The 17805-nt window shown below is 32.4% G+C and overlaps 1 protein-coding gene across 1 annotated transcript; it reads right to left on the bottom strand.

The window, feature by feature from the left end:
- Positions 1 to 13379: 13379 nt before the first annotated feature.
- LOC108487051 (uncharacterized) lies at positions 13380 to 17691 on the bottom strand. Its single transcript, XM_017791267.2, has 7 exons — positions 17370 to 17691; positions 16588 to 16697; positions 15653 to 15802; positions 15313 to 15548; positions 14685 to 14795; positions 14155 to 14199; positions 13380 to 13801 (listed from the first exon to the last, which is right to left on the bottom strand). Exons 1-7 carry the CDS (start codon positions 17470 to 17472, stop codon positions 13642 to 13644), a joined length of 915 nt encoding a protein of 304 aa, XP_017646756.1. The 5' UTR covers positions 17473 to 17691; the 3' UTR covers positions 13380 to 13641.
- Positions 17692 to 17805: the final 114 nt, after the last annotated feature.

Below are 17805 nucleotides of genomic sequence, written 5' to 3'. Positions count from 1 at the left end.
TAAGTTAGGACACATCATTTGAACCCTCGAAAATAAGCTTGCCTTTTAATTGTTTTATTTTAAAAATTATACTTCAATTTAAAAAAAAAAAAGGTATTCGGTTGTTTAAATCCAACGAGAAAAAAAATCAAATCCCCGTAAGTTAAGGCACGACCTTCTAGAGTTTCTAAATGCGGAATATTGCATTTATTTTTATTTAGAATTCATATATTTTAAAATTTAAAAAGGATATTTGGCTATTTAGGTTTGACGAGAAAATTGAAACCCCATAAGTTAGGGTACGATTTTTCGAATTCCCAAAATACAAAATATCGCTTATTTTCAAAATTTCGTTTATGAATTAAAAATAATAAGAAAAGGTTTAAAATGACGTGCGTATTTTATTTGATTACGTTGAAAAACATTTAAAACACGAAAAGGGTCATACGTGGCAAAAAATGATAATGCAACATGTATTTGAAGTAATAAGAACATAATACACATGATAAAAAAAAAATGAAAGATGAACATGAAAGTATTGAAAGGAGATGAATAAATAACAAAGAAAAATTTTAAATAAAATGATGATAATAAACAAATTTTACGCAAATGAGAGATTATAAACAATTATATATTTTTAGAACATGCACATAATAGTAAACAAATAAAGGAATAAATAAACATATAAATGAATAAATAAATCATATATATGTAATAGTAGATTGAAGTATTTTAAAAGTAAAAGAATATAAATAAATCAGTAACATGAAATTTAAGTATTAAAAAATGGATATAAAACAAAAACTTAGGCAATTAAAAAATGAATAAATATTACGTAAAACAATTTAATAATAATATTAACAATAATGAAGATGATATTAATAATAATATAATGAAAAAATATAAGATTTAAAATTTATATAAAAGATATAACTAAATAAATAATAAAACTGATAATAACAAAAGTGAGGATAAAATAAGATATGTGTATTAAAAAATAATGATAATAAGATTAACATAAATAATGAATAATTAATAGTTAAAAGGATAACAATAAATAAATAATGAGAAGATATAATAAAATAAATGTATTTTTAAGAAAAGTTAGATAATTAAATATAAATAGAAATATAATAGTAGTAATAATATATTAAATTAGTTAATTTAATAACAAAATAGCAAAAAATAACAAAAAAGGACTAAATCGAACCTTAAAACAAAATTTTGGGGTAAATAAAAAATAAGCAAAAGGAAGTGGACCGATTTGAACGCGCGAATAACAATGAGGGGCTAAAATGGGCATTAATCCCACCCTTCAAAATGCACAGTTTTAAGGCGGACTAAATTGCGAGTTGGAATAAAATATAGGGCCAAAATTTAAAAATGAAAAGAGCTTAATTGTAAAACAATAAAAAAAAGCGGAAAGGCCAAATGTACAATTAGCCATTCTATTTTAAAAAACATGAGGATTCTAGGCTCTGGGTCGGGTCGAAATCGGGTCATAAGCAAAACGACGTCGTTTTGGCGTCAGTGACTTAAGCCCAAAACGACGTCGTTTGAATGGGCTATATAAGTCAAAAAAATTAGAAAAAAAAATAATTTTTCCTTGTTTCTCCAAAAAAAAACTTCAAAAACCCTCTCAAATTCTCTCCCTCCCCTCCAGATTCCAAGCCAAGAATCCAGCCATCGCCTGCCACGTCGGCCACCAGTCGTCGATGACGGTCCTACCGTTCACAGCGACCGAAAGGCCAAAAGTCAAATTTTTTGGTGGAATCAAAGAAAACAAGGGGTAAGTTCTGATTTCTTTTTACTTTATGTTTTTTTTAAGAAAAATGAAGATAAAAATAAAGAAAGAAAAAAATAGAGCAAAGAAAAAAGAACCACCTTTAGAAATTTTTTGTTCTCTTTTGATTGCTGTTTTTTTATTTCTCTGTTGTGTGTATGTAAAAAAGTACATCCATTCTCTTTGGCCTTTATAGCCGAAAGAAAAATACAAGGTTTTTTTTATCGTTTTTTTCCTTGCTATCTTGCTGTTGTCCCTTTTTTTGTCCTTTTTCGTAGGTACGAGGCCGTAGGTGGAGTGTGGACGTGGAGGCATGAGGAAGAGTAGCGGTGGCTAGCAACTAAGGTTTCTGCCCTTTTTTGCTAAAAAATTAGCTTAGGTTTTGGGCTGTTTGGGCTCTAGGGTTTTTAATTTTTAGGCTGATAATTTGTTTGTATTTTGGGTCATAGGTTTTATTGTATTTTGGGCCTGTTGTTTTGGACATTTGGACTGTTAATAAATTTGGAATTTTATTTGTGTTTATCATTGGTTTGTATGGGCCTGGGCAGATTTGGGCTTGAACAGCAGCCCCTCTTTACTGATTGTCGTGTACCGGGTATGAAGCAAAGACCTTTGAAAAGGACCAATCTTGTCTGGTCTCTGAATTTCGACTTCTTTTGTGCTCATTTTCCTCCAGGTAGCCTCGTTCCAACCAATTGCAACTTCAGGGGTATGAGATTTGTAATTTGTAGCTTAAATTTGTTCCATTGCAACTTCAGGGAAATAAGATCCACTATCTTTAATCTGTTCTATTGCAATCTTCAGGGAGATAAGGTTAATGGCCTTAAGCTGTTCCACTGTAACTTCAAGGAAATAAGATCCGTAACTTGTAGCTTCAATCTGCTCCACTGCAACTTCAAGGAAATAATATTTGCTATCTTCAGTCTGCTTCTACTGAAACTTTAGTGAGATAAGACTCGCAACTTTTAGCTTCAATCTACTCCACTGCAACTTCAGGGAAAGAAGATCTGCTATCTTCAGTCTACTCCTACTGCAACTTCAAGGAGATAAGACTCACAGCCTGTAGCTTCAATCTACTCCACAGTAAATTTAGGGAAATGAGATTCGCTATCTTCAGTATGCTCCGCTGTAACTTCAGGGAGATAAGACTGGTGGCTTCAATCTGCTCCACTGCAACTTCAGGAAGATAAGATCCGCCACAATTTGAAGCTTTAATCTGTTCCACTACAACGTCAGGGAAATAAGATTCGCTATCTTCAGTCTACTCCGCTACAACTTCAGGGAGATCAAGCTAGTGGCTTTAATCTGCTTCACTGCAACTTCAAGAAGATAAGATCCGCCATCTTCGATCTACTCCACTGTAACTTTAAGAAAATAAGATCTACAACTTCAATCTGCTCCACTGCTACTTCAGGAAGATGAGATTTGTGGATTCACCAATCTTGCTACATCGTCCTCTGGGGGACATGACTCGTAGAATCAATTTCATGGGCCTATGCTTATGCCAAATGATTAGGATGTCATGATCAGAATGAATTAAATGCTCCTAACTAGATGTGTATGAATAATATTTACATGAATGCAGAATGTCATAAGAATGATCCCTTCTTAATGTTTGGGTTGTCATTACTCATTGTTCATCAAGGTTCTATCACTGACGCAATATACTATCTTCTTGTTCAGTTAATACCTTTGACAGAAAACCCAAAGAAATAGTCACAATTTAGACTCTTCTTTCTCAAATATTTCCAACCCTTAGGCTTGGTGAATTTTATGTAATAATCCTGTTTCAAGTTCTTGTACTATTTAAAAGCTTTCAGAGTAATATGCAGAACTCCTTTTGTGAAAGTATTATTAGCCCATTAATCGTTATTTCAATGCAAAATGCTTGAAAAATATCATAATGATGGACAAGAAGGAAATTGACTGAGGGCATAGCTCGAGATGAATAAGTTAATCAAAGATGGAAAACACAATAAGAAATAAATTGATTGAGAGTATAGCTCGAAACGAAAAAATTAATCAAAGATAGCAAACTTTGCTAAAATTCAAAATGAGTAAGATGAAAACATGTGCCCCAAATATCGCAACATAAGCTTCTATGCACAAACTTCTTGAGGACTATTTTGAGTTTGAGATGTGTCTAGGAGACCTAGAGTACTTTGTTAATGCCCCAAGATGTAAAGTTCCTCATTTTTATTAATTCTGAGAGGACAAGACTACCACATGCCCCATCTTCGATTAAAATTTAAGTTGTCCTTTTTCGGATTTTAAACTCAAAACCCCTTTAGTCTCAATGTGCCCTTTGCGAGTTTTCGCTTTGGCCTCTTCTTTTTTTTTTCTTTTTTTTTTTCATTTTTGTTTTCTTTTTTTTTTATTTTTTTGTTTTTCTTTTTTTTTTATTTTTTTAAGGTGAAATATTTCTTGATTGAATCGAAATTCACAGGATTAGGCAGGTTCTTGCCATCTGTCTTGGTCAGCATCGACGCCCCTCCAAAGAAGGCATTCTTTACCACATAAGGTCCCTCTTAGTTTGGCATCCACTTTCCTCTGAAGTCCCTTTTATATGGGAAAGATCTTTTTCAATACTAAGTCTCCCTCGTGGAGTTCTTTGGGGCGAACCTTTTTATTGTAAACTCGCATCATTTGTTTTTGGTACATCTAACCATGACGGATGACCTTCAACCTTTTTTCTTCAATCAGGTTCACTTGATCATATCGAAATCGGATCCATTCTACTTCATCTAACTTTAGCTCAGCCAAAACTCGAAAAGAAGGAATCTTAACTTCAATGGGCAAAATCGCTTCCATTCTATAAACTAATGAGAAAGGTGTTACCTGGCGAAGGTCCTCGCAGACATTCAATAAGCATAGAGGGTAGATGGTAACTTCTCATGCCAATCTTTACAAGTCTCGATCATTTCCCCCACAATCTATTATTATTATTTTATTTATTTATTTATTTATTTATTTATTTTTTTGCCTCCATTGCACCTTTCATTTTGGGATGATATGGTGTTTGATCTTGAATAGACCGCAAACTTAAATTTAGTGCATTGTCATATATGATCCTTTTTAGCATTCCATACCGACATATGACTTATTCTTCTTCTTCTTCTTTTTATTTTTTTTTATTTTTTAAGAACCTGCTGACTGTTGACTTTGTGACATTGGCATATGAAGTAGCTTCCACCCATTTAGTGAAGTAATCGACGATTACAAAGATGAATCGATGCCTGCTAAAAGATTTTGGCGAGATCGGCCCACTGACGTCCATGCCCCACATAGAGAAAGTCTATAGAGAAGTCATAACATAAAGAGATGAAGGAGGCACATGAATCTTATCTCCATAAATTTGGCACTTATGATGTTTCTTGGCATAACTGATGCAATCCCCTTCCATGGTGGACCAGTAGTACTCGAATCTCACGATTTGCCTGGCCATGTAAAATCATTAGCATGTGTTCCTCAGACGCCCTTATGGACTTTTTTCAAGATTTTCTTAGCCTTAACAGCGTCCACACATTTTAGTAACCCAGGCATATCTTGATACGATTGTGCGAAAACATCTTGAAATTCTTAAGATGACGTCTCGCTTTGTCATTGTGGTGATACAGGCTCCGATTTTCACCTCTTTCTCTTCTCTTAAGCTCATAATGTCCATTAAATCTTTGTAAGGTAGGATCTATTTTTCATCTTGTTCTACCATTCTTAACAAATCAGGAGATAGGTCACAATCTCTATTATCTTCAAAGTTCTGAGATCCCTCTAGACACATATCTCTCTCAAAAGGAGATTTTGGGTCAGTAGCAGCGCCACTCATATCGTTGATATCTGGAGATCTGTTGTAGGTGCGAAGGAATATTCAAAAGAATAAATGAATCTAAGAACCATTATTTATGTGGTATGATAATGAATGAAATGAATGAATAAAAGAATATTTGCTCAATGTTGCTCAAAGTGAGACATAAAAATACATTTTTCATTGAAAATAAAGATGTTAAACATAAGTCTATTTCACAAAAGGATTCTTATTGTTTCTAGGCTTAAAGCAACAAGCATGTTTTGAAATTACTTTGAATTAGCTTTAAAAACTACATGAACCTCTTCCGCAATCCAATTGTTCAGAACACTTCCAAGCTTATAAGGGCAAATGCCTTATAAATTTTCTCTTCCAATTCCTTCTTCGGATATAGCATTGAGGTTCCAATTTCGAAACATTCCTTCTGGGCCTTCAATATATTCAAAGAATTCTAGTTCATTATTATCCATCAGGCCTTACACTAAGGCTCTGAATTCATTGCACTTTTGAATCTCGTGACCCTCTTCATCATGGAACTCACAGTAGTTCATTGCTTCTCCAGGTTTCTCCCCTAAATCCTGTTTGATTAATCCTCCTTCTACCATTTTCTTCCAAACCTCCCTCAGCGAGGTTTTTACTTCTGCTACATCTATCTTGATTCTCTTCCCTACACTCTTGATTATTGCGTTTACCCCTTTATCAGAATAGTTGGATAACGGATTTTCTACACCAGATGGATCATCAAATTTCACAATACCCATTTTAATGAGTCTTTTGATTATCTTTTTGAAAGCAGTGCAAATCTCGATCGAGTCTCCTGTGATCCCTGCGTGGTACTTGTATTAGGCGTTCGCGTCGTATCATTTGGGGTATGGGGGCTACATAAATTTTAGGTAGAAAGGGGATACTATATGTGCATCAAACAAACTTTGGTACAACTCCCTATACATGATTGGGATGGGTGTGAACCGAATTTTTTCTGAGTTCGATTTCGGATTAGGTTCTTGCCTTGGGGAGATCTGATGTCTAGTAGTTGCCATCCTTGGTTGGCTTACAGTAATCGGCTCTAAATAGCCTTTGTTATACATACTCGTATTATTCACCTTATTTTTCCTCTTCTTTGCCATTAAAGTATTGATTTGGGAGTTCCACTCTCGCCTTTTCCATTTGTAACGATCTTCAAATTGTTTTGGGAGCTTCACTCTCGCCTTTTCTATTTCTGCTATATCATCCAGATCAAGGACAACAGGATTGGTTAAATTACCTTCGGGTTAGAACCTAAATCTGTAGGGAAGTTTACCAGTACCGAGGTACCGGTCTGGCATTGGGGTCTGAAGTTAACGGACACCCTTTGTGGATACGCGTTTGGTTGTGCTTAGGTGTTTGTTGGGGTAAAGCCTGGAGGATAAGTAGGGTCCTCGTTATTGTCCCCAGTATTGATCATAGAGCTCTTTCCTTTTTCTAACCCTCCAGCCAACAACTGAGTTAACTGGCTCATCATATTTCTTTGGGGTTCTAACATCTGATCTCTCATATCTTGTAGAATTTTGGCCAACTGCTCTTGCATCTGTATCTGCATTTGCTCTAATCTCTCCAACCTTTGATCCATTGCTTTAGTCTTTTCTTGTGTATCGTAACGATATTCGATTGGTTGGCTCTTGTTAGTTTCCAGATTAACTGAAATAATTTTGTTTTAATTAGGGTCTCTTCGTGAAATTTAATGCATATGATGCAATGTAATGCAAATGTATGGGATGAATGCAAAAAGAGACATTGATTCTGATTCAATCCTACTAGAACAACTTTTCTAGAAAATAAATTTCTTTATATAAAATGGATACATATACGGCCTTTTTCAAGCAAAGACATCGATGCTTTTCTTCATATCTCGATATTAAGATCAAATCTCGCGAGCTTTCCAATGGATGCCTCTATTAGCTCATTTTTGCTTGATCCGGGCTACGACTCATTGCTCACTCATCCCCATGAGGCTCGTTAGCTTCTTTAAAAAGAAGTCAAGATGTCAACGGCTCTTGAATAATCTTTGTCAGCTTGAATTTTTGGGCAACGAAGCAAAGTCGTATACTCCTCCATCAAACTATCACCCATCTCTCATGTTTTCTCAGACCATATTCGAACGGCTGAATTGTCTTCCACTTTATCAAGAAATCTATTTTCCATGACAAGCTCTCTATTTAGCAACTGAACGTGAATCAACACCTCTTTTCTATGATGAAAATGCAATGCAATCATAACCAGAACAAAAGAAACATGTCAGTACAAAAAAACATAAATGACAGACAGAGCACCTATTTGGGTGACCACTAAGGTTTGGAGTGGCTCTACCTAGGGTGAGCTCTTAAGGCTCGCTATATGTGGTTTGGTTCTAGAGAAAAGGTACCCGAACCGGCAGATTCCTCGATCCTCACCCATTATATGCTCATAAGGACCGAGTTCAATTCAAAGGAATACATTTTCCTATGGCTATACTGAGATGAAAATCTCACGAAGACATAGGTACGGATGTATCCCGACAGCGATCCACTATTCTATACGGAGGTGAAGACCTCACGAAGGACTAGCTTCTCACTCTCACTTAAAAGGGTAAGATCGAACGGATATGCAATGCAATATGCGAAAACATTCCAAGACTTGAACTGATAAAGCAAAAATAAAAAAAAAAATGACAAATGAAATGCAATGACAGGATCGTAATTTTAAACCAAATTTCCAATTTTCGATAAAAAGACAAAAAATAATCAATTTGCGGCTTAACTCTCTTATTTGTCCCCAGCGAAGTCGCCAAGCTGTCGAAACATCTTTTTTTTTTAAAGAGGGTCGACTTTTATTTTAAAAACGAAAACAAGAGTCGCCACCAACCTTTTTTTATGAGGTGCGATTGGGTCACCTTGTAATTAATCGTTTTAATAAAGCGTTTTGACTTAGTAAAACAACAATCTAGGCCTTCGTAATTCGAGAAAACAGATTCTGGAGTCGGTTATGTACGAGGAAGGATTAGCACCCTCGTAACGCCCAAAATTGGTACCTAATTGATTAATTGATGTCTTAATGTCGAAAGTTGAAAACTCGAAAAGAATTTAAAATATGATCCTTTTGTATTAATATTATTTAAAAGAGAAAACGCTTGAATAAATTAAAACGGACATTAAAGGTCCTCTCGTCTCGAGATAACAAAATGTCACATCCCGTAAGTTAGGACACATCATTTGAACCCTCGAAAATAAGCTTGCCTTTTAATTGTTTTATTTTAAAAATTGTACTTCGATTTAAAAAAAAAAAAGGATATTTGGTTATTTAAATTCAACGAGAAAAAGAATCGAAACCCTATAAGTTAGGGCACGACCTTCTCGAGTTTCTAAACGTCGAATATTACCTTTATTTTTATTTAGAATTCATATATTTTAAAATTTAAAAAGATATTTGGCTATTTAGATTTGACAAGAAAATTGAAACTCCATAAGTTAGGGTAAGATTTCCCGAATTCCCAAAATATGAAATATCGCTTATTTTCAAAATTTCGTTTATGAATTAAAATAATAATAAAAGGTTTAAAATGACATGTGCGTATTTTATTTGATTACGTTGAAAAACATTTAAAATGCGGAAAGGGTCATACTTGGCTAAAAATAATAATGCAACTTGTATTTGAAGTAACAAGAACATAATACACATGATAAAAAATGAAAGGTGAACATGAAAGTATTGAAAGGAAATAAATAAATAACAAAGAAAAATTTTAAATAAAATGATGATAATAAACAAATTTTACACAAATGAGAGATTAAACAATTATAAAAAAAGAGTGCTAGAATAATAAATAAATAAACTAAATAAATAGATAACACGATATAAATAATATTAAACAAATAGAATGAATAAATATTACGTAAAACAATTTAATAATAATATTAACAATAATGAAGATGATATTAGTAATAATATAATGAAAAAATCTAATATTTAAAATTTATATAAAAGATATAACTAAATAAATAATAAAACTGATAATAACAAAAGTGAGGATAAAATAAGATATGTGTATTAAAAAATAATGATAATAAGATTAACATAAATAATGAATAATTCATAGTTAAAAGGATATAAATAAATAAATGATGAGAAGATATAATAAAATAAATGTATTTTTAAGAAAAGTTAGATAATTAAATATAAATAGAAATATAATAGTAGTAATAATATATTAAATTAGTTAATTTAACAACAAAATAGCAAAAAATAACAAAAAAAATGACAAAATCGAACCTTAAAACAAAATTTTGGGGTAAATCAGAAATAAGCAAAAGGAAGTTGACCGATTTGAACGCGAGAATAACAATAAGGTACCAAAATGGGCAATAATCCCATCCTCCAAAATGCACAGTTTTAAGGCAGACCAAATTACGAGTCGGAATAAATTATAGGGCCAAAATTTAAAAATGAAAAGAGCTTAATTGTAAAACAATAAAAAAAGCGGAAGGGCCAAAGGTGCAATTAGCCCTTCCATTTTAAAAAACATGTAGATCCTGGGCTCTGGGTCGCGTCGAAATCGGGTCATAAGCAAAACGACGCTATTTTGGCGTCAGTGATTTAAGCCCAAAACGACGTCGTTTGGATGGCCTATATAAGTCAAAAAAATTAGAAAAAAAAATTCATTTTTCCTTGTTTCTCCAAAAAAAACTTTCAAAATTCTCTCAAATTCTCTCCCTCCCCTCCCGATTCCAAGCCAAGAATCCGACCATCGCCTGCCACGTTGGCCACCGATCGCCAATGATGGCGCTGCAGTTCACAGCGGCCGAAAGGTCAAAAGTCAAATTTTTTTTGTAGAATCAAAGAAAACAAGGGGTAAGTTCCGATTTCTTTTTACTTTATGTTTTATTTAAGAAAAATGAAGTTAAAAATAAAGAAAGAAAAAAGAACCACCTTTAGAAATTTTTTGTTCTCTTTTGATTGCTATTTTTTTATTTCTGTGTTGTGTGTGTGTAAAAAAATACATCCATTCTCTTTAGCCTTTATAGCCGAAAGAAAAATACAAAGTTTTTTTCTATCGTTTTTTTCCTTACTATCTTGCTGTTGTCCCTTTTTTGTCATTTTTTGTAGGTACGGAGGTCATAGGTGGCGTGTGGATATGGAGGCACGAGAAGGAGTGACGGCGGCTAGCAGCTAGGGTTTTTGCCCTTTTTTGCTAAAAAATTAGCTTAGGTTTTGGGCTCTAGGGTTTTAAATTTTTGGGCTGATAATTTGTTGGGCCATAGGTTTTATTGTATTTTGGGCCTGTTGTTTTGGACATTTAGACTGTTAATAAATTTGGACTTTTATTTATGTTTATCATTGGTTTTGTATGGGCCCGGGCAGTTTTGGGCTTGTACACTTTCAAAGCAGTTTCTATTAATCGAGTTGTCGTAACTATTTCTAAAAGATTTCGAGTCCAATAAGATACAAAGCATGTGGAAAATCATTTGAGGACTGTAAAAAACCAGTGGCAGATTATATGCATAATTCGGGCTGAAAGTGGTTTTGGATGGGATGATAACATGAAAATAATGATATGTGATAGAGCGACATATGATGCAGCAGTGATAGTAATATATGTATATATATATATGTTAAGTATATTTCAATTGTTTTTTACTTGTTTTTGTTAAGCATCATTTAACAAAAGTGTGGTCTCTTATTGATTCAAATATTAAAATTGTATGAGAATACCAATACCATGCAAAAACACAAACAAGAGAACTCATCAAAACTTTCACAAATTAGGATCATCAATTAATCATAAACAATCTAACTAAAGTTTATGCCTAACTTTTTTCAAATTTAATGTTTTAATCTTGAATTGCGAAAATATATATATTTTTTCAATCAACATTAAAGATATAAATAATGAAATTAAGTTACAATTTTTATGAGGGTGATTTTTCTTTTCCATATTTGCTGGATAAATAATGGAAAAATAATATACAAAGTTTTGAGTTGATGAATGAATTTCGATTTTATTTTTTATTTTTGCAATAATTGGTAGGCTTAGAAGATTTAATTATTAGTTGAGGTAAAAATCATGTTTATAATAAATTTGAAAAGTGCTATGTGCGACTTAGTTGTCATTAAAATAACTTGAGTTTAGAAAATTTTTAAAATTATGATGTTCTATGTGTCTATATTGTGTGAATTTAGATGAACAAAAGATATGTGCGCATAGAAAATGTATATAAATTTTGTGATAAAGGTATTAAAAACTATAAATGATATTTGAACAAAAGGAAGGAAATTTATATAAAGAGGATTTGTAAATTGAGCTTATCTCAATGGATCTGAGAGAGATAATTATTTCTGTGGAATTTATTTAAAAGAATAAATCAATTGAGGTATGAAATTTGTGATATATGTTTCTTTATTGTACATAATGAGGCAAAGATACAAATTAGTATAGCGAGATCAAATATATTCATCGCATGATGAGAATTTTTGTTGATTACCTACGATTTAATTTGTGTAAACATAACAAATTTTATTGATTAAAACACCATATATATATATATATATATATAAAATAAAATAAAATAAAATAAAACCCAAAACTTGAGGTAACAAAATCGAAACTTTAATCAATAAAACACATCCTCATTAAATTCACAAACTACATACTACCAAAAGGCAAGCATCAACCTATCTGTATTAATGTTAATGATATCCTATCCTCCCTAAATTACATCTTATGGAGGCCACTTTCTTAAACAAAGTTGGCTAACTTCTTTGCTCAACTTACCACCGCTTCGTTGGTATCAGTTGTGTTAGTTTTTATGTCGGTATTCTGTTATCTCCAGTCTTACAACTTTTTTTTAAAATGTATTTACTAACTCTAAGTTTAAATTGGATTAAAATATACTCAACTCCTTGTATTTTTCACATATTTAGAATTTATTCCTCTACTTTTATTTTTAAAATTTAATTCTTTTATTTTTGAATTTAAAAAATTCAATTCCAATTATAAGTACAGTCAAATTGTTTTGATAGATTTATTAGAATATAACCAATGATATTTCATTATAATAGACATGAATTTAACAGAAAAATATTAACAATGTAAACAATTAAATTTATATTTTTAAATTAAAAAGAAAAACTAAATTTTAAATGTACAAAAATTTATATTTTAAAATAAGTTGCACATCTTATTAAATATGAAAATCAGTAATATATCACTTTTCAAAAACAATTTTTTTCATTTTTTTCTTTCATCAATGTATGACTGTAATCTAAAAGAATAGCGTGTGAATTGATGGTTTTTTTTTTAGATACTATTTTATTAAATTCATATCATGATATATAAATTCATGGAGTTTTTTTTTTTTAAATAATGAGTAGATTCTTTAATTATAGTATAGATCAAAAATAATTTTTTAATGCTAAATATTTAATAATAGAACTTTACGCTTAATTTATTAGATTCAGAGGTTTATGTTTTAAGAGATTATATCCAAAATTTGTGGTATTAGAATCCAAACATTTACAACTCTTTTCTTTTATCCTTAAGCTAAAGCTTTAATTATATTCTTTTGCACTACAATTTTCTCTCTTATTTATTAAAATTTATACATTTTACAATTCTACAATTTTCACACATTATTATATAATGAATCTTATATATCAATTAAATTATTATATGTCAATTTTTATTTTTGAGCAATTAATTATTTGAATATAGAAAATTTAACCCTTGAATTGATAATTTTTTCTTATTAAAAAATGATCATTTTTATTCAATATTATTAATAATATTATTATTTAAAACATATCTTTTACTTGCAACAGAGGCGTTAAAACTACTAAAAGAAATTGAAAAACAGCAGTAGCATAGATACAAACAAAACTAAAATCTGGATCCTATTATATCGTTCGTTACATTACCATTATCTTTCATCTAGATTTGAATACAGTGCTGGATAATGTAAATATTGACCATGCACACTGAAACGGGGGCAGGAAGGAGCTAGGGTTTTTCCTTTTTCTGAATAAGCAAGGAACTAGGGTTTGATTGGCATTAGAGAGGTAGCCTTTGCTATAAGGCAATTGCTTGTGGGTAGCATTCGCTAACCTCCATTTCCAAGGAGCTCCAAGTTTGTTTGCATCTTCCCCATTTCGACTGCAAGCAAGCCAAGAATGTCTCCACCCATGGCTCATTGCTCCCTCTCATGCTCAGTTCATAGGGAACTGAAAAACTGCGTAAAAATGCATTGATGTAATCTTGAATATAAAAGATAAGTTCTAGCATGATGCATATATGTGTGTGTGTCGTTGTGGCTGCAACAAAGAATGCAGCTTCTGCAGAAACTAGTTTCCAATCATTAAAGTCTACAACTGAGTAATATCTACGTATAATATCCAAGCTTTCAATTGTAACAGTCGAATTTGGGACTGGCAATCGCTAGAGAATCACAAGTTTGTCGCTCCAGAGCCCTTGTGCCACCCCAGGGAGCATGGCAAAATGTAATGGTGTTTCTCTTCTTGCTCTCTCAAAGAATGTAATTAAAACTTACCTGGAGACTCTTACAAATTACTACAAGGAACTTACCTCATTAATTCTTCTGGTTGGGATCCTTTATTGGGGGCACTTGTCCTGCAATAATTCAAAATTTAACATGACAAACTATTAGCGTCCTGAAATAATTCAAAATTTTAACATGAACAAACTATTAGCTTTATGTCGTTTATAGCAATATATCAGATAAGGAATCTGCATTCTTGAGGACACAAGTTGGGAAAGAAACTCATGGTGATCCTCAAAAGTTGAACCTATATACCATACATTTTAACAGATTCATTCAGATACTGAGGAATATATTTACTCCAATCCAATTCCTCCATATTATACTAATTACTTCACTTTCTTTCATTGTAAGCTTCAAAATTTGGATTTTTCAGACCAGATCAACCTTCTTAGGCAATTTCCTAGGAACATAGCTAGGATATGTAACTGAGAAACAATAAAATTTCCAGCATGTACTCAGACATAGTGGAATTTCTTATCATTCTAGTGACTGCTGGACCTTCATTTATATTTTAAAGTTAAAAATTCTAAAGACAAGAATCGGAAAATCAAACCTTGATACCAAAATTTTGTAGATGCGAAGAAATTTTGTGGAAAGGTTATATATAGCATCTTCAATATGATCCTTGCTAAACAAGTACACTATTGGATAACCAAGAAGCCATCTGCACCAGGACAGAAATCAAAGTCATATGTAAGGTACCACAAATGTAGAAACCACCTGCAGCAAATCAACATGGTTTTCGAGATATTATATAGTCAGCCAACTTATATGCCAGGGATACAATGGCAAGTCGCTTATGTAAGAACTTAGGAACAGAGAAAATTGCCCAAATTAGACGATGCCACTGACTTCTCAATGTGGACAAACCATTTTGGAGCACATTTAGGTAGCATATTATCAAAAGTTTGTACAGTGGTTGGCATCCACATCTGATGCATATTCAGATACAGGCATCAGGATATGATCCTCCAAGATTCCTCAAATAAATGGAAAAACTTAGAAAAAATTGAATATATCCGTATTGGAAAACATATCCTTATTTAACACTCAGACCCAAGTCCAAATAACATGTATTTTTCTCAAAAAGCTGCATGTGTTTAACAAAGTATGTGTTGGTATAGAGACATGATATACTATAGGTATAAATTATACAAATATGTAATGATATTAAAAGATACCCATTTACAGTTGGCACAGTGACCTCGGTGTCATGCATGCAGCTGCTGAGATCCATAAGTACAGAGGACTGAGAACCAATCTGCTCGCTTAAGGATTTGGAATCTGCCATGGGTTCTGCCCTGTCAGGTGGCAAGAGATCATTTCTCATTCCTTCAAGAGGAAAATATAAAGAGAATAACTTCTGAATTGATATAAGCTGCATCCCTAGTAAACTTTTGTCGTCTAGTGTTCTCATCTGGAACAAAAATGTGAAGTTCTAGGTTCAGAAGGTAAAAGATGAATCCTTTAGACAGGACAGAAAAAATTTATGGAAAGTTAAAGCACTTAGGACAGTTTTACCTTAGGTGGATCCTGTTCTAGATCCACAAATAGCCGTTCCACTTCCAAACTCAAGCTTGAACTCACATACTCAGCCATTTCTTTTACGTGTATCAAATATATCATATCTTCTATAACCATTACTCTTAGCGGTTCAAAAATGGTTGACTCCTGAATGAAATTATATTAGGAGAAAAGGCAATAACAACCATTATCAAAAGATGTAACAATTGTGTAGGGCATCTAGCACAGACATTTTCAATATGAAACCGGTATGAACACAAAAGTAGATGGTCCACTACAACTAGAATCGCCTATTCGACAAATAGTTATGATTGTAACTAGCAAGACTATTTATATGATGCAATGTTACTGATATTTGACTATGCCTATGGGATTTTAGCTTACAATAACCAAAAATATTCTGTCTGCAGCCACAAAATAGTAGGGTTTAAATCAGTATACTTGCAAGGCGTTTTTGATGGTTGATATCCAAAATATTATTATAAATCATTGATAAAGATGATACTATTCCAGGTTAAAAAAAAAGTGACTTGATTAGTGTAAAAAGTTTGAAAAAGGATCTTACCACTTAGATATGAAAAGGATTAAATTAAGTAAATTTCTACAAATAATTTGATGGAAAGGTTTCAATCCCATAGTTTGTAAAACATAAAACTGAGGACAAAAACGATTTACATATCCAAAAATGCCTACATATGTTCTTCATATCGCTATGCAGTTCAATGATATAGCTACGTACGGATCAAACAAGGCACAGAATGAGATGTAGTGTGATATAAACATCAATTAAAAAACATTAGCTCGTTGAAAAGCGGATTCCACAACTCTAAATGCAAGAAAACCAGAACAAGCAATAAAAAGAAAGGTTGTAAGGATATATAAATTCAAATTCTATTCCTCAAATAATCTATTAAATCAATGTGGAGTAAGACCTTTCGACAGTGCTCAAGAAATGCACAAAGATTTTCTTGCAGTTCAGGCATCTTCCCACCATAGTCAATCATCACAACTGGCCTCATTCTCGTGCAGACAGCCAGAACATCTGCCAAAGCATTAGTACCAAGTTATGATTGGAATAATTCAATTTTACATAACAAAAGATCAACTTCTAGAGATACCATACTTCTTTCGATTTCAATATGCAATAGGGCAGTTCATGGATACAATAGATGGGTTAGGACATTCTAGTTTTTGCACTACATGTCAAAACATTGCCAAGCTACAACAAATTCCATTTGATTGTTGCTTTTGCATCTAGGCAACAACAAAAATCAAAATCAGACTTCATCAAAATTGAACAAAGTATTTTGCAGACATTTAATCTATTTGATCCATACAAAAGCAAAATCATGTTCATTTTTGCTGAAGTATCAAATACACATTGGAAAATTGAGTATACTCATGTCGAACATGTACCCATATCCTATACTTACCTCGACTGAGAGTAAATTAAATTGTCAAACCTTGATTTTGCAAAGGAATTGAAACAAAGAACAATAAAATTCATGCTTTTCACCCACAAACCGAGTAAACTAAAACTACTATGCCTTTCAGCTATACAAAAATTAGAAGTTTAGCTTATTTCAGCCTTCAGTTATTTAAGAAAACAAAATACCCAAAAAAGAAAACAGAGCGAAAAGGAAAAGTAGAGAAAACCCAGAAAGGGAAATATTGGAAATAACTCAGAAAGAAAGAAGAGAAGCGAAAAAAGGACCTATTTGGAGACGACGCTTTGAAGAAGATTTAAGACGCCATTTGATGTGAGAGAGAGAGGCGTCCAACACCTTCAAGGTTTCCTCTGCTTCAGCACCTTCCATCACAAACCTCAAACCTTTTCAAGAGACTTGTATTGTATCCTTTTACATTAAGAATAGTGACAAAGTACGATTTGTCATATAAAGCACAACCGCTTCTTTCGCTTGTTATGATTCTTCAAACGTTAGAATTTGTGATTCCAAGGAAAGTTTCTTATCGGAAAGTGTTTGATTAAAATATGATTAAATGAACTTGGCAATAGGTATAAATTTTTTACGAGTTAAATATTTTTTAGCTCCCTAATTTTTTCACATTAGGGTATCAAATTTTTTAATCAAAATTAGGATTTAAATTTAGTAATTGTTCTCGTATTGGAGTTAAATTTTTTTATCTAA

This window comes from Gossypium arboreum, chromosome 10, assembly GCF_025698485.1.
Source record: "Gossypium arboreum isolate Shixiya-1 chromosome 10, ASM2569848v2, whole genome shotgun sequence".
Lineage (NCBI taxonomy): Eukaryota > Viridiplantae > Streptophyta > Magnoliopsida > Malvales > Malvaceae > Gossypium > Gossypium arboreum.
The sequence above is the reverse complement of the archived record's forward strand: the minus strand, read 5'-3'. Positions and strand labels throughout refer to the sequence as shown.